At 38.1% G+C, this 23,344-nt stretch overlaps 2 protein-coding genes across 6 annotated transcripts in view; both read right to left on the bottom strand.

Annotated features, from left to right (window-relative positions):
* Positions 1-5,117, bottom strand: part of CLCN4 (chloride voltage-gated channel 4) — a 40,746-nt gene extending 35,629 nt beyond the window's left edge. The window contains exon 1 of one of the 2 annotated variants that reach the window (XM_015644247.2): positions 5,012-5,117. The gene's annotated coding sequence lies outside the window, so the exon portion shown is untranslated. Of the gene's footprint in view, positions 1-3,516; positions 3,535-5,011 lie in introns of those variants that run through there. The other variant, XM_033512760.1, reaches the window with a different exon arrangement.
* A 3,159-nt stretch (positions 5,118-8,276) lies between these two features.
* The window catches only part of WWC3 (WWC family member 3), a 98,998-nt gene continuing 83,930 nt past the window's right edge, over positions 8,277-23,344 (bottom strand). For 3 of the 4 annotated variants that reach the window (XM_015638345.3, XM_015638356.3, XM_019007728.2), the window contains 9 exons: positions 21,625-21,817; positions 17,837-18,004; positions 17,044-17,195; positions 16,205-16,364; positions 14,936-15,100; positions 13,757-13,849; positions 12,476-12,703; positions 11,617-11,744; positions 8,277-10,790 (listed from right to left, as the gene is read on the bottom strand). In XM_015638345.3, the coding sequence (XP_015493831.1) occupies positions 10,724-10,790; positions 11,617-11,744; positions 12,476-12,703; positions 13,757-13,849; positions 14,936-15,100; positions 16,205-16,364; positions 17,044-17,195; positions 17,837-18,004; positions 21,625-21,817 (1,354 nt within the window). In that variant the 3' untranslated portion in view covers positions 8,277-10,723. The remainder of the gene's footprint in view (positions 10,791-11,616; positions 11,745-12,475; positions 12,704-13,756; positions 13,850-14,935; positions 15,101-16,204; positions 16,365-17,043; positions 17,196-17,836; positions 18,005-21,624; positions 21,818-23,344) is intronic. The other variant, XM_015638352.3, reaches the window with a different exon arrangement.

Consider the following 23,344-nt stretch of genomic DNA (forward strand, 5'->3'; position numbering starts at 1 on the left):
ACAGGTAAACAAGTAGGTAAACAGTTATTAAACATTATTCTCAACAAGAAGTAAGATATGTTGGGTGGTGATTTTACAAGGAAAAATTCTTCAGCAGAAGCAAGCAGGCTGAATCCCCAGCAAGTTAAATGGGTCATTTTCTATAGGTTGAAAAATATTTACAAATATTAAAAATTTAATATTAAATTTTATAATTAAATTTTATAATAAAATACTTAAAAATTTAAGCTTATTCAATTTCAAAGCTTCAGACTGAGCGAGCCAAACGAGTTATTGACCTCCTGCCTTAATGATGAAGTTTATAAAAATGTCCTTGAATCAGAGTAATAAATTTCAGACTCCTGGGAAAAGCAGAAAATGCTGAACCCACTTACAGCCCTTTTTCTGAAACATTATATGGGGGAAAAATTCCCTAGAAATTGAGAAAATACAGAGGAAAGACAAGATATTAAAATTGGCAAATGCCTTTCCTACAATTCAAGGACTAACTGCACCTCCTCCAAATAGAAGTAAATAGCCTTGCAAACCCTCAGCCTCTCACCACACTGGCACAGGCAGGCTGCAGTGTCAGAAACAGTACTGTAAAATATTGCACCATTTTATTGTATGGCCCCACCACCACATATTATGGAGTTTCCAGCTATGATAGTGTGGTCAAGCTAAATACAATCACATCTTTGATGTGCAGCTTTACCCTGAATAACCTCTATGGAAAAAGTTATGAAGCCAGAGCTCAAAAAACACAGAGCGCCAGATCACAGGGGAGAGGGCCTTGGAGAGAAGGGAAAGGCGGGAGGGAACATTTGGGATAAAAGGCAGAAAACTGAGGCACTCTTCTGACCAAACCACAGCCTCCAGCTGCCCCTCCTCAGCCACCACACAAGTTCAGGGGCTGAGCACAGAGAACAGGGCAGGCCAGGAGCAGAGGTGAAGAGAGGCACGGGGCACCATGGACGGGACCTGACACCCAACCAACAGGGCTGCCCACCCTTCCAGCACAGCCAGACCCCCTCTTCTCCTTTGCTCCTCCTGAGAGAAATTCTCTTCCTCTGAGGGGTAAACCACACCCCCACACCCACTCCCTGCTCCTTCCCACAATGACTCTCCCTTTAGAAAACAATTTCTTTTGGTATGAAATATCATGTCCCTGCTCCCCCTTCAAGTTTTCTTGGAAAGTCTGAGCAAAATTAGTTCAGCTTTTCAGTTATGTCAGAAAGGAAAGGGGAAAAAAAAAACTCAACTCTTTCCCTGCAAGCTCCAAATGGCATTTTTACCAAAATTGGCTCTATATAAAAAAATGTTAAACTCACATCTCTGTTTCCAGTGAGTCTTAAAGGTCCCTCCAATAAATTGACTTGTTAGTGCAGATTTTGAGGGTGGAAAAAGCACGAGAGAAGCATCACTGCCTCTGGAACATTCATCTGCAGTTTTGAAATTGAGCTGAAATATCTGTTAAAGGATGCTCCTCTGCTAACAGCCCAGAAGTTTAGGCAGACAAGACTCATGAGCTGTATCAACCCCACACCCCCCTCACTTCTCGAAAGGAAACTTATTTGATAAGGTAAACTCTTGGGTAAGAAACCGCATTTCAGGAGACAGGACACCCAGGAAACCAGCCCTAACAGTGTAGGAGCATAAATGGTTTCTATCTTTGGTTTCCCTCAAGTCCTCTTCTTCGCAAAAAAGAGGGGGAATTTCCCTTCTGAACCCAAGGATTTTACTGCCACGGAGCTCTAAGCCACATCTGAAGAGTCAGGGGTGCTACACAGTTTTTCCTCCTCATGAAGGAGCTTTGCAGCTGAGTTTTGCAGCACCAAATTTCATGTTCTAGTTCTGCTCTTTGCCTCTTCATTAAGAAAATTTTAAGATTAAGGGGGAAAAGCAGGTTTGGAACTGCAAAAAGAAAAAGTGAATGCGTGCAGAGAGCGCAGAATTGCAGTGTCAGAAGGGAAGTGCCCTGGTATACAGTTACTCCTGACATCTCTTCCATGGGAAAGAAATGGGATGTTCAGTGGCACTCAGTGGACCCCTCTGAAAACCTTTTTAAGTCTTCAGCTTGAAATAAAGCTGATAAACCTACATTAGAGAAGCCATTAATCTGTTCTACTGTATCACTTCTCATTATTTGAGTGGAGGCTGTGGGTCACTTTCACACAGGAGGGTAATGTTTTCCTGTTCACAGGGCACTGGCTTTCACTGCTGCATTCAATACTGATGGGCTGCACAGCTACAGACAAGTTATTTCATCCCCCTGAGAGGAAGCTTCTGCAAGATGGGGAAATACATTCCTTGGGGTGATGCTTGAGAGCAAAATGTTAAAAGTGCTTTAGGAAAAACAGCCTAGTGTTACCCTGCCAGAGTCTCTCTTTTGGCATTAATAATCATGTGTGTATTTTTAGTTCTGCCAGGCTAGAGATGAAGAAAGCTGAAAAAACCAACACCTGGTGTGTATGTACGCCCACACAAAAAATTAATTAGGAATCTTTCTCTAAAACCTGTCACTAAGAGGAAAAATTAACACACACACACACACCCCTGTTGGGTACCCTGAAAGCTGCAGCGTGATGGCAAAAACAACCAGGAAAAGCACTGGTACCTCTGGGCACCACCCACTTCTGAGGGTTGAGCGCTATGCTGAGCTAGGAGTTGCTCAGGCCTGAGAGAGGCTGAACAAAACACAACACCAATCTCCAACACAAGCAAGATGGCTCTGGACTGTGGAGGAGATTCAGGGTTGGGAGCATCCCCTTTTCCTCTGCTGTAGCACCTGGCTACAGTCACAGTCCTGCTCATGCTGCCCTCCAGGTCAGCAAACAACTTTGTGATGAAGCAGTTCCCAGCCCCAGGAGATTACAGCGCTCCAGAGGAGCCTGTTGGGTTCAGGCAGATAGGAAGGAAGTTCTCTAACCCAGGGTCAATACTCCCTATCTCCTCCTCTGGTCCCTCTTTAAAAGCTACCAGCCACTACCTTTGAAAAGGTACAACCTTAGTAAGAGAGGCCCCTGTGGGCACAGGGGCTGAGCACTCTGCAGCCATGTGCTGGAGCCCTCACACAGCACCCCAGTGCTGCCAGGGAGAGCACCTTCCAGCTCCAAATGTACCCAGGTCCCTCTGTAATACCGAGTAACTCTTAAGGCACTTAAATCCTTCATTTCCAAGGGCCCCCAGCATACATATAAGGCTGGTGCCCTGTGCCCTGTCTTCTTGCACAGATGTCTGACTCAAATTCAGAGACCAGGGGACCTCCTGTCCAGCACATATTTCCATAGGGCACTGCATAAGGTCCAGAGTAGGGGGGAACCCCTCACCCTTGTGAACCTGAGCGTGGCAGCCCTGCTGTGCTCCTTGTGTGGGCAAAGAGCCAAGTCTCAGAGAGCCTGGTGGGCAGGAAGAGCACAGCTTGGCCCACAGCCAGTGCTGGAGAGAACTGAGCCAGCCTGGACTCCAGGAGGAATCAAGGAGAAGAAACCCAGCATTGGCACCGACAGGATGCAATTTCCCTCCCGCCCCCATCACCTCATGCAGCAACAGGTTTGTATTTCTATCACTTTAGAGGCTCGGTCTTGAAATAACAGGAGAGATTCTGTTGAAGAAAAATAAAATTGAAATTTTTCTTTTCAGTTTGGAAAAACCAGTGTCCTTTTGTACTTCAATAATTCATTATCTACTTTCCTCCTGCACACACCTTATTTTCTGATCCTGACACAACTGGAACACCTGATCACTGGAAACCAGAATTCACCCTTCACTAGGATGTACAATCTACTTTGGCATGGGAGATCCAAAATATCCCCCCTTAATGTATGGGTGAGCACACAGAAGCTCTAGGCGTGCCAAATTCTCAGATTTTTCCAATAGTGGGAAAAAATTATTTGAACAAAGAACAGGATTTAGAAGAATAAAAAAAAAAACTTCCTGTAGACCAGGAGTAAAAAGTCACCTGACTCTCTGCCTGATGAAGCTGCAGCTGAGTCATCTTCTATTCTCTGGCAAAGGCACACAATTATTTATCACAGTTGTTAAAAAATATATATAATTTTCTTTTCTGACTAGTATAAGCTCAAAATTAATTTAGTTTCTCACACTATAACATTTGTGTTAGAATAAATTTTAAAAAATTTAAGAATTTTAAAAACCTAAAATGTATTTTAAAAGCTATACAGAAAAAAAAAAAGCCCCACAGGAGAGTCACCATTTTTCCTTTACAGATATATTATATATATACAAATATATTCATGTATTTGTACAGAGCACAGAATTAAACATCCACACCAGGAAAACAGACTCTGGACTTTGCTTCCACAAATATTAAGTCCAAAAGCATGGTTTGCCGTAGATTTTTCAGCCTTTCGGTGATCGGCATTTTGCAAGGGAACAAAAATCCACTTGTCATATCCTACGTTCCTTTTGGAAAAGGATTTTTCATATTTATATAGGACAAGGAAAAGCCGACCTTTTAATACAGGAAATTATGCAGGAAACCTGTCGGACTAGGTGCTTTGCAAGCACATCAGCAAAAATTAACAATTAAGGAAAAGCCTCTTTCCCCAAATACACCTCTTAACCCCTCAGGCAAGTTAATCCTCATTCCTTTATAAGCTTAGACATAACAGCAACTTCCTTTAAGCATCCAAAAAAAAAAAAAAAAAAAAAAAAAGGCAGGGGATGCAAGCAAAACTCTGTTGCTGCTCTCTTTGCACGACTGAATGATGATGGCTGCTCACGTAAATACAGAATTCCGCAGACACCCGAAGGAGCCATTGGAAAGTACGGGGAACAAAAGGCCTTCTTTAGCTATAAAGCTCCATCTGGCAGCATCTGAGGAGATGTCAGCCGGGAGATCAGCACAGAGCCAGCAGGCAGCCTCTGCACCTGCAAACCCTCTGCTTGCAGAGAAAATGTGCTGCTTTATTTTCCAGCACAAACTCTGCCCGACGGAGCTGGAGCTCTCCGACTGCAGCACAAGAGCAACTGGCAAATGATTTTTTTTCCGAAGAATTATGTCGCTTACCTGCAATGCAACATCATTTAGCCCAATCGCAATGATTTTAATAGCATCCTTCCTTGGGCGGTATGGCTGCAGCAGCAGTGATGTCATGGGGAGGAAGCAGTAACAATCATGTGACTGCATCCTCCGTCTATAGGATCTCTGCTGGGGGGAGACGCACAGCCCGCAGTGCTGCGGGATTAAACTGAAGCCTCTTTACCCTGCCCTGCCGCTGCCGGCACCACTGCAACACGCTGCTTTTTTGCCTCCCTGACCTGAGCTAATCAATCGCTCCGTGTATTTTTTTTTGGAACACTCACGTTTCTCAGGAAGGTAAAAGCATAGAAGTATCTGTGTGCACAGCAGCAAGGATTCCTGGTGACTCTGCAGGCCAGGTTGCTGCCCTGTGAAATCTGTAATCACAGCAGCTTGGAAATGAGACAAACTGCAACTTCACTGTTCCAAGCTATTTTTCTGGCACTGCATTTCAAGCTTATCCAAACTGACTTCTTTCCATCTTACGTGTCTTATTCATGCCCTGCAAACCGCCCTCAGAGCTTTCATCCTTATTACCTTGACTTCTTAATTCATCCCACCATCCATCCGCCTTTTTTTCAATGCAATTGTCACTGCTTGAAAGATCCTCTCCTGGATGCCAGCCTGCTTTTACTTTTCAAAACATCTCCTTAAGCTTTCTCACATATTGAAAGGCTAGAACTTCCTAAAATATTTTTTTGAAAAGGCAATTAGCCTGACTTTCACATTTTGGTTAACACTGTATAGCATCTGAACTGTAATCTTGGGGGTTTTATTTGTTTTTGGTTTTTGTTGTTTGGGTTTTGGTTTGTTTTGAGGTTTTTTTTTGAGGGGCAAGGGGAATGTTTAAGAATTTTATCATACTCAGCAATGTATTTGATTTCTACAAGAAGGTAAGAATTACAAAAAATTTTGTACAAGCCACTAGGCAGAGGCTGTAACTGTTCTTTCTGAAGACCTTGTACATGTTTGTACATGTGCAGTGTGTTCTATTTGAGGTCATTCACCTTACTGTTCAGCTTTCTGTATTTGAATATTGTGCAGACTGGTTTTACCCCTACAGGTAACCAGCCAGAGGCTTTGTATTTCCAAGCAGATACAACAGCTGAGTAGAGGAAAGTCCTGCACAAGCACCCATGAAAATACCCACAGGTGACTGAAGGCACATGAGTGACTCCCATTCACTTCAAAGTCGAAGGAATTCAGTTTTTGCTCCAGTGTGCTTGAGCAGTCATTTATGGATGTGCCATGTATTTCTGGTAAGGACTCCCCATGCAGAAGCCACACACTGGATTTCATTGAGAAATTTGAACTTAACTTGCTTCACCTGAAGTTCCCACACATTTCTGGAGCAAAAACCATGCCTTTAGAGAAGAGGTTTGATTATGCCCTTCACACACAGCACTGCAGATCATAATCCTCTACCACTCATAGATCAGTAATACCTCCAGGCCTTCATAACCTTTCATGACAGTGAAATGTGGAAAAGTGATACTAGTGCCAGCTTCCTGCCAGTGTCTATTCTTCGTGCCCATTAAAATCAGTATTAATAGGCTAATTGAATTTGTGAAGGAAGTTAAACACTGACCTCTTGATTTATTTTCTCAATAATACAACTGCAATTTCCTTCAATCAGTTTATGAGGAAAATATGGAAAACAGGAAGTAGCATTTACTTGGTGAAACATCTACACCTGTAAACTTCTATGCCAAAGCCACACACTTGAACACAAACACTGTGCCCTAGACACAGAATAGTGATTTTGTGCACTTAAATTAAGTGTTATGGTTTCAATCCTACATTTTTTTCCTGGACAGACTTTCCTAAATTAATTTCCTGGTTTTATGTTGTCTATTACCAGCTGATCTCATTAATCTCCTACTGAAAGTACATTTTTAGTTGGATGGTTAAACTGCAGACAAACTAAAGTGACAGAATACCCAATTCTCTGTTGAAAATACAATAGATAATTATGCTCAAATGTAAGAGATTTTCAGAAATTGTAAGGAACCAGAACCAGCTCCTAAGAAGCTTTGAAATCCAAGAATATGGAGATTTTCCAAGTGCAAGCAAATGATTTAACTGGCATTTACAGATTGCAAAACCGTATCAACTTTACTCCTTGGTATTTTCTTCTGATGCTACTCAAGTCAACTGAGTGCTCTCAGAGAAAAAAATACATTCTTCACATGACATTTTAGACAAGGCTGTCTTGCTTTTGTTAGCCTGCAGCTTCTCAAGTCTCTCTGTAAACGCCTCTTCCTCTCAAAGATGTTCAACACTATAGTCACAAAGGAGGTTAGGGTCAAAACAAGCTAAGACGGGCCCTCTTCCCTAAAAATTCAAACTTCAGTTTTACATCCACTGAAAGCAAGACATAGTTCATCTAAATCATGAAAAGAACAATTACTCTTTTTATATTGCACTTAACTTAAAGTCCTGCAAAGTGCTTAATAGAACTGCAGCAAGAAAACCAAATAAGACTTCATTCTTATAGGAGAAAACCCAACCCGACGTACCCATTATAGCTTCTGTTGTTGCTCCTGACGGCAGCGAGATGGGGACGGCTGCCGTTCCAAATGTCTATTTCTAGCAGACTGTTTAAAAATAACCTAAACTCTGTCATACCCTTGATGCCTTGCAAATACTGGAGAGACAGGAGTCACATGTCCTTGCTATGATTTTGCCTGTGCTCCTGCAGCTTAGGGTTGCAGAGGGAAACTGAGAAATGGCTGTTCTGTAATTTTGCAGATTTAATGTTTCCTTTGTGAAAGCAGCAGTAAACACCAGCCTAAAAAAGCCAACCAGTATTCTTTTGAGTGGTTTCCATCTTGGAATTAGTCGTAAGTAGGATATTACAGAACTAATAATGTCAACTTGCTTTCAATATCAGTTTAGAAAGTGCAAATGTTTGCTATGAAAAATGGGCAGTTCAACATGCTTTAAGTGAAACTACCCAAGAATTCTGGGAATATTCAAATATGACATTCTGATAAAGCTGTCAACTTATCATGAGTGATAAGCACTTGGAAGAACACATCTGCCATTCCTTACACTCCACACCTCTTTTAGGTCTTAATATAATCCCTCTACATCTTCAGTTTCCCAGATTGTCTCCCTCACTTTTATTTGAAAATTCATTACATTAACCTAAATGACAGTGTTATACAAAAGTACTGCTTTTTTTCAGTAAATCATCAGGAATGTGGAAAAAACAAAAGATTCAAGAAATATCTCTGACATACAAGAAAACTCTTTTTCTGTTTATGGCAAATTATTTTATTTTATAGAAGAAATACTTTCAAATAATACAAAAATGACACAATCATACAGAACTGTGACAAAAACAAGGGAGATGAATACTGAATATGATAACTCATTACCACATCAAGACAGAACTCATTATAGCAGTCAGAATCACAGACCCACAAGATACACTGACAACATCTCACAGCAGTCACAATTTAAAAACCTCCTGACAGAGAGACCACTGGACATTGCTCCTTGGTTATAGTCACAGAACAATCCAGGGTGGAGAAAAGGTCCCTACCCCAATCCCTGCTCAAAGCAGGCCTAATGTGACCAGGATGCTCTGGGCTATATCCAGTGAAGTCCCTATCCACACTATGGACAGAGTGCTCCACCTCTCTGGGCAACCCCTTGCAGTACCTGACCAGCCTCACAGGAACATGCTGTTGTCTCTTCTTAACACACAGCAAGCACTTCTGGTGTCACTGCATGGTAACTTGGGATAAACACTACTGTGTGACAGCCTCCCCTGGAAATGAGAAACATAATTCTGACTGACTGGTCTTTTAAAGTAATGAGCACTGAAAAGCTTGCTGGCCCTAGACTTTCACGCAAACACTACAAATTTCTCACATGATTTGGTTTTTATCTTCATAGTTTCTGAATAAAGTCTAGTTGTGCCCAAGGAACCCAATACACACCCATCAAAACTTACTGGCAAAACAGGCTTCAGGAAGAATAGCACAATAAATGCTAAATATACTTCAATTTCATATAAATTGCTATATGATTGCAACACTTGATGCCTGTAATGACTATAGGCCATACTAGGAAACAGGAAATACTACCTTAAATGTCTGTGTTAATTAACATTTATGCTTACAATCTTTTTTCCCCATTACTTTTTGCCTCAGCGTGGATAAAGTAAAAGTAATTCAATTTCTCTTCCTGGTTTTCCTGACCTTTGACAAGATAACAGTCTAAGTTCTTGAAACTCACAAATCGAACTTACTTACAGAATATTTGAAAATATTCTGATAGATCTGTTTGGATTTTGGCCCTTGTTGTTTTGATTTCCTGACAGAAAAATCTGAAACCAACTTGATCTTTAATTAAGAGCCAACATGATCTTTCTTCGGGGATATTCCAGTAATTTGCAAAGTCAGTCTTGTGTTGGGCACCTCTCTTTGCAGTAATGTATAATTAGAAAAATATGAGAAACTCTATTATAGTAGCTTAGTAAAGAAGTATTTTTACATACTTGCAGAATGCAAGGACACAAAACTGGCATTCTCGGGAATTTAGGGTGACAGTCTTTCATTAAAACGGATGGTAACAAATAAATTTTTATCTTACCAGATTTTAGCTGGTCCAACTAGCAATCAAGTGAGCTGTACCTTCCCTAAATATACACCCTCCTCCTGGAAAGTGTCACTGTTCAACAGAACTTCCTTGCAGTAACCACAAAGCACATCCTTTAGGATGAACATGTGTTTAAGCACCCTTACTTAAAGCAGCTGCTTTCTGAAATCAGAACACATGTGCTTTCCAGAATCAGATGAGAATCTGTAGAACTGTAAAAATTACTGTTATAGTCCATTAGCAGGCTTTCCACACAGCTAGTGTACACTGCTCCTTTAATTCCCTTTTCATTAAACAGCTAAACAAAGACCTGTCACCCTTTTCCTTCCCCCGTTTAAACTGAGGCTCTAGTTAAGAATATGAAGATACTTTAGACACAACAGAAATGAAAACAATCTATTAGTGCACAGTAAGAACATGCAAATGAATTCTGCAATGTTTAACATCACTTCTAATTAGTGTTAAACACATTGCAGGTGATAATATTTTGCTATAACACAGACAGTGCTAAAGAATACAATGTACATAATAAGCTACAGATAATAAAGCTGAAAAAAGTGACAATTTTAGAACATAGTATTTTCATTTCAGGTATCAGAAACAAAACCAGCTCAATGGTTCCATTCTACTGTATGACAAATACTGAGGAACAAAATTTCAGTCTTAAAATACATCTTAAAGTAGGTATTTTCCTTCAAGGAAAAAAGGCACTATAAATAAATTACACTACAGTGAATTTGCCTGAACTCACTTTGTTTCTGTCTTCCAGCCTTTAAGTCAAATAAAACAGCATAAAAACTGTACACGCTCTTAACAGGATAGTCGATCTTTTATAAAATAAGTTGTCTTCAGAGATGTCAGTTTCACAACAAGGAAAAACCAAGCCTTGTTGCAGTCGCTATTATAAAATATATATGTATATATATTTATATATATGTTTTTGTTTATGTTTACTTTTTTTAACTTTTTTTTATTTTTTACAAAACGTGTATATTAGCTTTTGCACAATTTTTTTTAAAGAAACTTGTCTAATCTAAGAACTTCATTAAAATAAAAGCGATAAATACTTCATGTTTACAATGCAACATGTCATACATCATCAGCTGGCAGAGGAGGTATGTTAATCCTTGGTCTTGTAAAAAAAGCTATCTTCTCTCTGTGATTAAAAAAAAAGAAAAAAAGGAGGTAAATAAAATTATGCCCATGTTCCCCCTCCTCCCCACAAGAACATTGTTTCCTTACTCTGGTCAATGGTTAGCATTTGTTATTTACATACTAAACTGGTCTCTTATTTGAGTACAACAAACTTCCAAAACCTACTAAATCTCACTATATGCTTCTGGCAACATTCCACTGAATACAATTACTATTTTTGAAAACCTAGGTGGAAGCTTTATACAACTCACTGAACTTCAGGCATAGTTAATTGTAAAAGGTTTCACAGGACAAGTTCCATGATGCAAAATGTACACCCTTGTACATTTTGCAAATAATGTCTACAAAAAAGGAGAAAAAAAGATGGCAACTCTGGAAACAGAGTCCAAAGAAAAGGCTTCTTGAAAGAAAATGCCAGCATTACTGAGTAATTTCTAGGAAGAGTGTGTTACTAGCAATTTATATGTATTACATTAAAGAGACTATTTACACCCACAAGCTTGAAGAACTGACATCATTTGGACTTCAGAACATGTAGGCTAAGTTGGAAGAATCACCTAAGCTATGTTTGCATTTGAAGTTTCTCTTTTTTTTAATGTCATGTATACTAAAACTGTAACACTGCAATTTTACTTTAGCTTTGGCTCTTTGCAGAACAAAGCATTCAAACAGAACTCCTGTCCAAATCCAGATACAGTTTAAAATTACTGGTTAATTACTTCTGATTAAAATTAAAAGACACACAAAATTTAAGCTAAATGTTTCAGAAATCTCTAACCTGACTAATGAACTGTTGCTATGCTATTTCAGTACGCACCACCACTTACCTAAAAGTCTGCACCTGAATAGGTTCTTTCTGATTTTGCCCACGCAACTGGTATATCTCTTTTGATGCTTTCTTTAGCATCTTTTCAGCTGCTTGCTCTTGGTGATGTTCAAATTTGGTCTGTCTGGTCTGAAAACAAGAACATAAGGTTTAAAATGGGCATGTGAATAAATAAAACAAAAGCAGATCCACAGTAAAAGAATGGATTTTTTTCCTCCACTCACCACAGCAAAACCACACCAGTACATTGTCTGAAATAGCTGATCATCTAAGAACTATAAATGCAAAAGACTGAGTTGTTTCACTTACTAATGCTCTTTAGAAAGACATGTAATAAATTAACAAAATTTACTGCACATAGATCTGTCAAACAAGATCTTACTATAAATTTAAGCTCAGTTTTTGTCTATGATAATCCAAGGACGATTTTGTCTCTTATGCAGTTTTTCCACCTTTTTCTATAACTTCTTCCTCCAAGAACAAAAAAATCACATACTTAGGGAACAATGCTTGTAAAAGAATAAATATCCAATCAGCTAAATTTCTTTTAAATACTAGAATAAAGAAAATTATTAAAATTCCAATAAAAATACCTAAACAAAACCAAATGAACAACAATTAAACAAAAATCCAAAACAAAACAAAAAGTGCCACTGGCAAATAGTGCCGTTCTCCAAAAAATTGTCCACAAATAAATACACACTTTGGTAATAATTAATGTAACAATTTTTACTGTGCTAACTTCAAGAATATAAAAGAAACATTCCCTGTTTGAGATTCTTTAGACAACTTATAAAAATGAAGACATTTTGAAATGAGAAGTTTCCGAGCAAACTGAGTGCTTTGGCATATCACCATACCTGCCTTTCTGCTTCCTTCAACAAGTTTCGGAATCTCTCATCCCGAAGGACCCAGTGGGGTAAATCTGTCTGCCCTCTGAGCTGGGCATCTTCCAGGCGCTGTCTCAACTCTCTTAAAACACATATCTCCTCATTCAGCTGTCTCTGACGAGTTCTGGATGCCTGGAGATCCAGCTCCAGGTCTAAGGATGTCCTTGCCATAAGTTCAGCCAAAGATGATCTGCAGGACTGTTGAGTTATTAGTTGTTATTATTAATTATTATATTGGTTATTCTAATAAAGTGCACAATTTATTACTCTCAACATAGTTTACTGGTCTGTCTTTAGCTCTATAGACCATACATTTGCTGTACTTACTTAACACAAAGTCTTTTCAACATGAAGTTTTGGAGATTATTTACATCCCCTAGAAAAGGCTACATTACCCCAGAAAAGGTACAGAAAATCCTACAGTTAAGTTTTCCAATTAATACTTTCTACTACTTCCTTTTGCAGTTTCGTTTTGACTTACAAATATTTACCTAATGAAGTTTATTGACTAGAAGTCCATGTTATGATGATAATTAAAGAAATGCAATACAAAAAAACTCAGTGATATTGTGACATCAGAAAAATACTGTAATGAGCAAGACTCTTCTTAAAAAGCTTAATTCAGTAGTGGTTTTAAGACACATTCTGAATGAAAATGGGAAGCATGGCTGTCTATCTGCCTAGACCAGCAAGGCATTAACTTCTGCTGACCAGACTACATTTTATGTCATTTATATACACAACATTAATGTCTCACTGCCCTTCTCTGCCCACTTTGACAGCATGAGGGGTGGCGTGGGGGGAAAAAGGAGAGCTTAACCTATTCATTCCTGAATACTTGGGTCTCAAATGCCATTATTTGTTAGGCTGTATGGGAGGAGACATGCATGTCTTAACGTCACATTCACACACACATCTCTGAACCTGCACCCTGCATCATAAACTAGATTTGAAAGATTTATCAAACTTTACATCTAAATCAATATAAATTCAGTCCCCATTAAACTAATTTTCATCTGCCACACTGTTTTCCCTCCTTTAAAATTGTTCACTACTTTATTTAACTTCTTTATGTCTACCTTTTAGGTTAAAAAGTCCAAAACATGCACTTTGCCCCATTTACATTGCAGAAGTTTTGTAGATTTCCTAAAGGGATCAGAATGTACCTGCAGACATCTAAAGCTCTTAAGTATAAAAGTTCTGTTTTTCTAGCATCTTCATGAAAGCTAAAGATCATTTTCCTAGGCATACCTGCTTATACCGTAGAGTCCGCCTCTCCAAGGTATTCCGGACAAAAGGGGACTTCCTTGGCAGGGTTGAACTGTCACTGTCACTGCGGTACAGCTAATTAGAAAAGACATTGAAAATAAAAGTTGCTTGCTAGATCATCTTCATTAAGAAATTTGGGGTTTGGTTGGGTTTTTTTGCCTTTGAAATTTCTTTTTAAATACACTGGAACTATCCTGTTTTAAGCAACAGATTTTTTCAGTTATTTATGATCATTTAGATATAACAGTGCTCATGTGGTAGTTACAATAATTCCAGAAAACTTGAATATTAAACTGGTAAGTTTCACCAACCATTCTACTAAATATCCAAGATAATCTAACTTAAAAAAAAGAAAGAGAAAGGACTCAAAAGCAGTAATATTTCACCCTAAAACATTTAGTGTCATGGGTACAAACAATGGTATCCCACTTTTTCCCCGCATCTGATTTTAGAGTAAGTGAAGGCTAAGTGAACACAGAATTTAAAAAGTATTTCCTGAATTTTCAAACTCAAACTCTTTGAAGCTTATGAAAGAGTACAATTAAAGCTATGATAGTATTTCACCAATATTGCATTGATCTGCAATACCATGAGCCAACTGCTTATAAGTCTTCTGCCACTGAATGCAGCAAACAATAAATGTGACCTTGGAAACGGCTGTGCTGGTCCTCCACTACTTGCACCAGTGCACCCAGGAATCCCAAGTCCCACAGTAACAGGCACCTTATGACTGATACTCAAAGTCGTACGAATATTTATGCAACAACCCTAACATTAAGCATTCAGTGCCCTTTTTCAAATTTTTATATATGTGAAAATTAAACACAGCTTCTAAGCTAACTACTTATACGCCTCATTAGATAGCATTGTAAAATCAACCACCCTCACCTAACATCCAAGGCTGCCAGGGAAGAGTGTAATATCTAATTCATCATAGATTCTTAAATTTCAAATTAAATCCATCCAGGTAAAAACTTGTAATAAGAGTCAGGGAAGCTCTTTGCACTGCATTGTCTAAGTTCAATTAAAGATTATTAATTAGTATTACAAAGATATGTGTCTTATAAATGCAATGAAATCTTACCATGAAATTATCAAAAATATCTAATACCCTTGTGTATGCAGACCCCTTCCCCCTCCTCCTTTTCAAGCTTTACTCACTCTGCAAACATATTGGCTTCGTGCTCCAGGCGAAAAGGTCTGGGAACGAACAATTGTGCTACTGCGAACAAAAGCAGAACCCCGTGGCCTGCGGCTGGTTCTCTCTTTTGGAAGAATAGCAACTTCTTCAGGAAACAGATCCTCAGTGTTAGTTTCCTTATCCACCTAAAATTACAACAAAGGATTTTTTTTTACTTCTTCCTTATTTTCTCTCTCCTAGCAAAGACAATCAGGCATTTCAACAATATCAAAAGAAAACAACTTGTCCTGCTAGCTAGATTAAAATTTTAATGAGCACTGAGAGGATGAATCACCTCACTTTTGTAGAAGTTTTAAAACTAGGTCATTCAAAATTGTGAGGTTTCGGAAGCCTTTGCTGGAGCAGTAACAATTATGAGATGCAGCTGCAGAGCACAAGGACTGCATTCAGGATTGGCAATTGGGCATTACCCAAATTGCCACCTGATCTCCAGCCTCAACAGAAGTAAACTGAATCACTTTTCAATGAGCAGTGACTCTGAAGCAAGTAACCACCTTAAAACTGGAGAAATTTAAATGAAGACAAGGAAGAAAAAAGGAACTGAAAGACTGTTCACACAATTATGCAAGAACACCAAAATAATCAGAAAGACAGAAAACATAGGCTACTCTAACAAAGCTTCCAAACTTTTAGAAAATCACTCCTCAAAAAGAGGTGTGATCTTCCCTAAAGGCAACACAAACAACTTATGTTCCTCTACTTCAATGGAGGTCTGCCAATTTCAGCTTGTGAAAGATTATTTTCAGTGTCTCTTATCTTGACTACAAAAGATTTTAAATACAGTAGTTTCAGCACAATTATTCCATGTTATTGTAACAGTGAAATAGTAACTCAAGTCCTAAAATATCTTTCTTCACGATTCCTTTCAGAACTCTTACAGAAATAAGGACACTGGAATTTGACCATGATCTTTTCTGTTACAATTTCAGGTAAATGCAGAAAATTATACAATTGCCTATTTATAGATTAGAGAAAGACCACATTAAAAATAGTTTGCCTTTTGATATAAGAACCAAATTCTGTTCAGAAGCAAGTAGTAAGAAAACAAAAAAAAACCCAGCCCTGAAGAGTTAACAACTCAATAGCGATACAGCTCATACAGGGTTGCTAATGTCATTGCTGGTTCTTTTCTCTCCTGGCCAATTCAGACTCAAACTCCAGGCACAGCAGTAGCTCACTGTGTCAGGCAGGGGTGGCAGTTTTTGTGCTGCAGTGTCTTCTCTCATTACCTTTATTGGTGGAGGCTGCATTTTTCCAGAACCGTACTGGCCTGCTTGAGTTGCAAACAAGTGTCCAGCTAATGGATCCCCACAAAACGGCTCTGGATAAGGAGGACTTGTCTGGGTGCAATTACTGCATCCACTGTCAACAGATTCTGCTTGCCAACTCCTAAAGTCAGGACATCACAATAATTTCACAGGTGTAAAAAATACCATGCAATTATGAATTACATTTACATATGACATTATCTAAGCCAGTTTATAATTTTAGAGTATTGTTTCTCCAATAAAAATACAATAATTTCAACAGGAAAACACTGCACACTTGCATTTCTGCAAATGCAAATAAGCAAATAAATTTAATTGAAGAAAATTCGCTTTCCCTTATTTTCTTAAAGCATTGTCTTTAAAACAATAACAAAAAGAACAACACAATTCATGTGACAAACCAGGAGTATCATTAAATGAAATTTAATTATTAAATTTCTACCCTAACCCTAACAATGTCTCCTGTCACCACTAAGTTTTATTTACTTTTTCTTAATACAGGCCTGTTACAAATTCCAATTACAGTTGCCTCCCTAGCAAAGTTTGTTTGATATAATGTTTACCCTCTCCCCAAATTCCCTAAATTCAACCAGCTACTCAAGTAAGGTTTCCTCCTGTTTGCAGATCACGACATAACAGAATTTTATACTTATAGCACTAACAGGGAGAAAAATCTCAGAATAAAGGCCTGTTTTTCTTGCTTTATTTCAGACTATAGCCATAGTGTAAATATCTTTGAGGAAGTATTCATTATTATTATTATTATTATTAGTTTGATGAGGTATTTAAATCATTTTTACCTTTCTGATATGGCTTCTGCCTGATCTTCCTTTCTTTCCATCTCCAAGATTTCTTCCTCTGTGTACTCCAGTTTCACTCTCTCTTCTGCCAGTTCTCTCTCAACTGCTTCCAGCTGGGCAGTGGTCCTAGCTAACAGAGCTGTCACGGCATCCTGAAAGGTAAATTAGACTTTAATTAAAACTGTTTGAACAAACCAATGTACTTAATGTGTAGTATTCAGAGAAAAAATAAAAACAAAGCCATCATATATTCCTTAAAAAACAAAACAAAAAACCACACCGCATCCAAAAAAATCTATCTTGAATCTTAACAATCACAAGTATGTGGTGTTCAACTTGTCATAGAAACTGGGCAGATTTTACTTGACTGTGGAGCACCATCCAGCAAGTCAGGTCAAATGAGACCTCTGGAGGTCTCCAGGTCTGATGTGCTGCCCAAAGCAAGCAAGGCATCATGGTCAAGTCAGGCTGTCCAGAGCCCAGTAAAAGGCTGAAAACATTTCCAAGGATGGAAACTGCACAACCTTTCTTGACAACCTCTTCAACTGCAGTGGCAGAAATTTTTAATGTGTTTTAGCTGGACTGGAAACATTCATATAAACATATACATGGTACTATTTCAAGCACCTGCACAGACATGATCCAGTTTTCAATTAGTCTTCTAAAATCTGTCTTCTTGCCGCAAGAATTAAGTTATCACTTCCTGTGATAACTCAAAACCTGCACCCAAGGTAAGAATACAATCACCTTGTCAGTCAAATAAAGTAAAAAAATTGCTTTTTTAGAGCCATACTGTTTTAACTGTAGTTACATTTCCAGAAGACTGAGGAATACTGTCTTCACATTGGTTTTTGGTCTTTGCTCTCTGGGGCTCTGAACCAGTGAAGATCTGAACAGGGTACCAGTGAAGCTGCATGTCACCAGAACTCTCTGCATCAGTCAGGTTTATCTGAGCAATGCCCTGTAAAACACAAAAAGCATTGACCACAATAAGATACTTACACCCTGCAGGATAGACACCTTCTCCTTTAAAGAGTATTTTACTTACAGTATAAAACTCCCAATTCACCAAGTACTACTGTCTCTTAAAAAGAGACAGTTCTGTTCTGTTGTGTTATGATGTCTAAGATTCTGAATTTCTTATCTCTTCCAGAAAGAATTGGAGTAGACAGCAATTTTTTTAAAGTTGAAAAATAAAATTTGTATGACTGATGTAGATACAACTGACACCTGATAGCTATTAATATTTTATTTTTAAAACCTTCCCAACTATGTATCTGATTGCTATATTAGCTTAAATTAACATCACTTTAATAATATAACTATAATTTGAGGAGCTTCTGAGATAACTGTATTCTGATACTCTTCCATTCTCTGGCCCTCAGAGACATCTTTCAAATGGAAATAAAAATGTTGTGTAAACAAATTCTTTTTTCCCTGCCTATTTATATCATTAAGTTGTCAAATGGTCTATAAAGACATTTTTCTACTTTCCAGGCCATCCCTGCATCTCACAGATTCAGGTAAAAACAGTTTTAATGGAGGCTTTTCACTAAAAGTATTTCAAACTTTGAAGTAGCCCTACTCCATTACAGAGAGCTCATGTGAGAAATTTCTCAGTGGTGTTCACACAAATGAAAACCAGCTGTGATCAAATCCATGCTGCCTATTTTATTTGTGTTTTTCAAACAGTTCACAAGCTGGACCTACCAATGGTTTTGTATCAGTCAGCCTTTAAGTACTGCTTTTGGTTTCTCTGGCTATCTATGCAACATGTTAATTTTCACACTGATGAGGTACATGCTAAGAATGTTTTCTTTTGTATCACTGGAAAAGTCCTGTAAAAATGGCTTTCATCCCTCACAAATCAAATAACTATATACAATGATTCTAACAACAAAGGCAGTAGGAAATATAGAGAAAATCTGCATTCAACTTTAAGCAGGTAAAGAAACAGTTAATTAGAAAACAATAATAAAAAATCATTGCATTGTTTTTCCAAAACAAATGTTCCCTGGGGCTCTGTTTAAACAGGTGCATGAGAACAATGGAGAAAAGTTTTTGAGACTAACAAAATAATGCAACATGGGGATACAGCATGTTACTTAGAAAGTAATTTCATGTCAGTGTATCAGAGGCTACAGAGATGCCTTTTCTTTCTTCTGTATAACATAGATGTCTCTAATTATCTACTTGCTCTGATGCCATGGAAGATACAAATGTGTATCTAATACTCACACTTTTGCATCAGAGTTGGAAAATGCTTAAGACACACTGAGTTTATTTTAGGAGGTAGAGTAAAACTGTTTTCTTGCTAGCCTATGCTTCTTCCAGTATTGCTAACTCTTAAAGACACCTGACACTGCCCTAAACAGAATGCATTTATTAGGCAGCAAGTCTGCCAGAGAAACTGCCTCTACAAAGGGAATCAGTAATTCCTGTGTGATTGAATGCTAGTGAGTAGAAAATCACCATCAAACTCAATTAAGAATTATTAGTACTGAAAGAAATAATTAATATTTCATGTCCACCCCAAGATTTGGAGCTTACTCAAAAGGATGAAGAAACCAAGGTGTGTCTGCTAGAGCTAGATCACATGTTTGCTCTGATGAATTTGTTACCAACTTGGATGGTAGAACAGTAAAAGTATTTATAAATATCTCTGTGACATCTGACAGACATGTCTCTTGATGAGAAAACAATCAGGATTTAAAAATCATGCTTAAAGTATGGGACAGATGTTCCAAAATTAAAACAAAAAAATGCAAAAAAAAAAGTTACATTCAAGAAGAAATCAAATAAATTAAGACACAGGGAATAATTAGTCAGGGCTGTAAAAGATGAGAAACTGGGAGTGAAGCAGCAATGCTGGGTGATTGCAAGAGAGGAATTCTTCTATGTTTTAACATGAACTATATATGCTAATCATGGAAAATAGCAATTCCCTTATCTCAACATTGACAAGGGCATCAGGGAAGAAATGAGCCAACCTAAGACAGAAAAAGATCTTTCAGCCATGCAAGGCATAAGAGTAAAAGGTTAAAGAAATGGAAAGTCCACAAGTGTAGTATAATTCTTCTTTATAATTGAACTGTTTCCCTGATTTTTTTTTTCTTTTTAAATTCCCTGTTAGGTACAAGTATTTATATGAATGAGGATAAAGTCCAGCCTGGCTTTTGAATTCATGGAAATATTATACTGGCTTAACCTAATTGAAAAGAAAGCGGTCATCAAGAATTTGAGAAATATATGCATTATTAAATAGATGGGAAAAACTGGACTCTCAGTGGAAGACATCTTGAAAGACAGAGCCCATGCTGACAGCCACCATCACAGTAATTCCAAAGAGAGGTTGCAGGTAGCAAATGATTTCTCGATTTGAGAAAACACTCATTCTTCAAATTACAGCTGAAGAGAACAATGATCATTAATGTTTAAATACTTCAATGCACTTATCTTAAGAAACTGGCATTATTTCTCTATTTTTGAGTAGTATTATTAAATAACCTTAAACTATGTTACAGTTACTGTTGACAAAGATACTTCTGACATAACCAAATTAAGACCATGAAAGAGAAAAAAAAAACCCACCAAGATAACCTGAAGACCTTTTTTTTTTTTTGGCAACTCAGTAACAGCAGTTAGAATAAAAGCACCCTGAACTTAGATGCACTTGTCTCCATAGAAAGCTACATTACACTTAAACATCTTCCCAGAGGAACAGGATATAGCAGTATAAAGCATTTTACAACAATTAAATAAAAGTCTGTTCTTGAGATGCTTTCTCTAATTACATTGTAGACAAAACTTCCTACTGCAGACAAGACCTGGGGTCCATTTCTAGCAACATTAGGACCTCTGTTTATGAGAGATGCTACATTTAAAGATGGATTAACAATCAAGCATTCTTGACCAGATTTTCTCAAATAAACACCTCTTGTCCACAGCCCAGCATGACAGTGAGATGCCTATACCTCTTCTTTGATAGGCTTTAAAATTTTTTTCACCAACCCCTACTGCAAAGACAGCCCACTCACTTCAAAACAGCCCCAAGGCAGATTTAGTTATGCATATTTGTATGTGACAATACCAAAATGAAGCTAACATTTAACACACCTGAAGTTAGCACATGATATCTCAATCAATTTAAAGTAAAAGGCTGAGGTAACAGAACTGTTCCAGGGCCACTACCATCCTTCAACAAAGTTAAGACTGATGTAATAGTAGTCTGCTTCACCCAATGTTATATAGTAAAACAAGGGGTCTGTATTTTTTAATTTTTTTAATAGGAACCTTTTTGAATGGTACAGATTCCTCACAAAGGCATTACAGTATCATGCAGAAACCTAAGTCTTGAGCAATCTATAGTGTAAAAGCTGTTGGACAAAGTCTTTTTTAACATCTCACCTCTTTATTTACAGCACAACACATATATGAGAACAGACAGACTAACATGTAACTCTATCAGAACTTCTTATGGAAAAGTTAGGTCTTTACATTCTCTTTCTAATATAAAAAAAATACATCCTCAGGTAACTTTAGTTTCTCGTATCACATGGCTTTTAAGAAACAACCACTTACCAATAGTTCTTCTTGTTGCTGATGATCAACTGAACAGATATACAACTGCAGTGATTTTAATTTCAAAACACTTGAGTGCACGGGTATTCGGAACACTTCATTAAATATTAACGGAGTTTGGAATTCCAAAGCTCTTGAGCAGTAAGTGGTTGGTGTGCCTGACTCAAGCGGTGGCAAATAAACTCTCACATGACTGGGAACAGCAAAATAGACAAACAACACAGTTCAGACAAAGAAAGCCATTTTCTATTTCTCAAAAATCAAGCTAAGCAAAAACATCAGTGTAACTTCTACATTAAGAATCTGCCTTGAGATTTCCTCATCACCAGTGTCTACACTTTGCATTCAACACAGATCTGCAAATCTGATCTCAAAATGCTGTATTTTTTTAACTAAAACTTTTTTTTTTTAACTTGGTGCTTAAGCAGAGGCACCAAGTGGCACTTGAGCTGCCCTGAGGTATTCAAGGCATCTAAAACAAGCTAGCAATTATAAGAGGATGGGAGAGCTACACAGAGCCTCTCTCTGAGCAGCAGCAGCTGGAGGCCAGGTGCTATGCTATGCTATTTCAAATGGAAACACATGCCTATGTTTAGGCAATTGAATTGTCCCAAAAATGTCACCGATCCATTTCTTCCTTCCATTCACTAAGCAACCTTTTCCCCCCATAAGAAATTAAGACATTCAGATGGCGAAAGAAATCTGCAATCACTGCATCTATCTACAGTCTCAAAAGATAAATTTAAATATGTGGTACCATATCATTTAAGACTCCAAGCCAAAAACAAAATCAACAACCATTTTCATCTGACAGCACAAGCAGCAAAGCTACTTAGAGAACTGTTTCCATGTTCTCCCTGTCCTGACTGCTTGCCAAGCCCCTGCAATACCCTATTCCTTTCCTCATGCCAGCAAACCGTTTCATGCGACTGTGTTGTGACCCAGATTAGAAAATTTATCTGGGTTAAAAAGCTAACCTAGCTAAAAACCTGCAAAGACTTCAGGATTAAAAAAACCCATTGCAGCTCAGAGGTTCACTCAAGTTGACTACATGGCTGCAGGAACTCTCACGCCACCACCAAAGAGGGGCTCATACTGGCAGGCAAACAAATGGTTAGAGGACAACTGGAAGAGCTCCTTACGGTGGAACTGCAGCACACTGAACTGTGGAACATCAGTTAAACACATTCTCATGCTGTAAAAAGGCAGAGATCCAGCTCCTCTGCTGCTGCAGGCAAGCTTCCTCCCAGCTGCCACTGTACCTGATTCAATCAATGTACAGTTACACAGAGGAGTTTATTGAACTTGATAAAAGCTTGTTCTGCTTTTTGGTAACAGAAACTTACTTTTTGACTAAAGCAATCAATTCCCCCTGCAGCAATGCAATTTCTTGATTCCAGCAAAGGTAGGGCTGAGAAGGATGAAGAATAGAACTACATTTTGAGTCATTTAGATGCCTGGTTGCCATGATGACTATGTCCAAAAAACTCTCTGGTCCAATCTTTTTCTTTGGTGACTCTACTTTACTACCTTCTTTACATGACACTTATTTTTTCTGATGACAAGGCAACACGGCTGAGTAATACACAATACTCACATTTTTCCTTATCATGCGCCCTTGCACTCACACCAAAACAGAGCAAAAAACCAACTAATATACTGACCTACGTGAAGAATTTACACTGCAGTTTTGCAGAGTTAGATTGGTTAAGTTCTCAAC

The sequence above is a fragment of the Parus major genome, chromosome 1 (genome assembly GCF_001522545.3).
Source record: "Parus major isolate Abel chromosome 1, Parus_major1.1, whole genome shotgun sequence".
NCBI classification, from domain to species: domain Eukaryota; kingdom Metazoa; phylum Chordata; class Aves; order Passeriformes; family Paridae; genus Parus; species Parus major.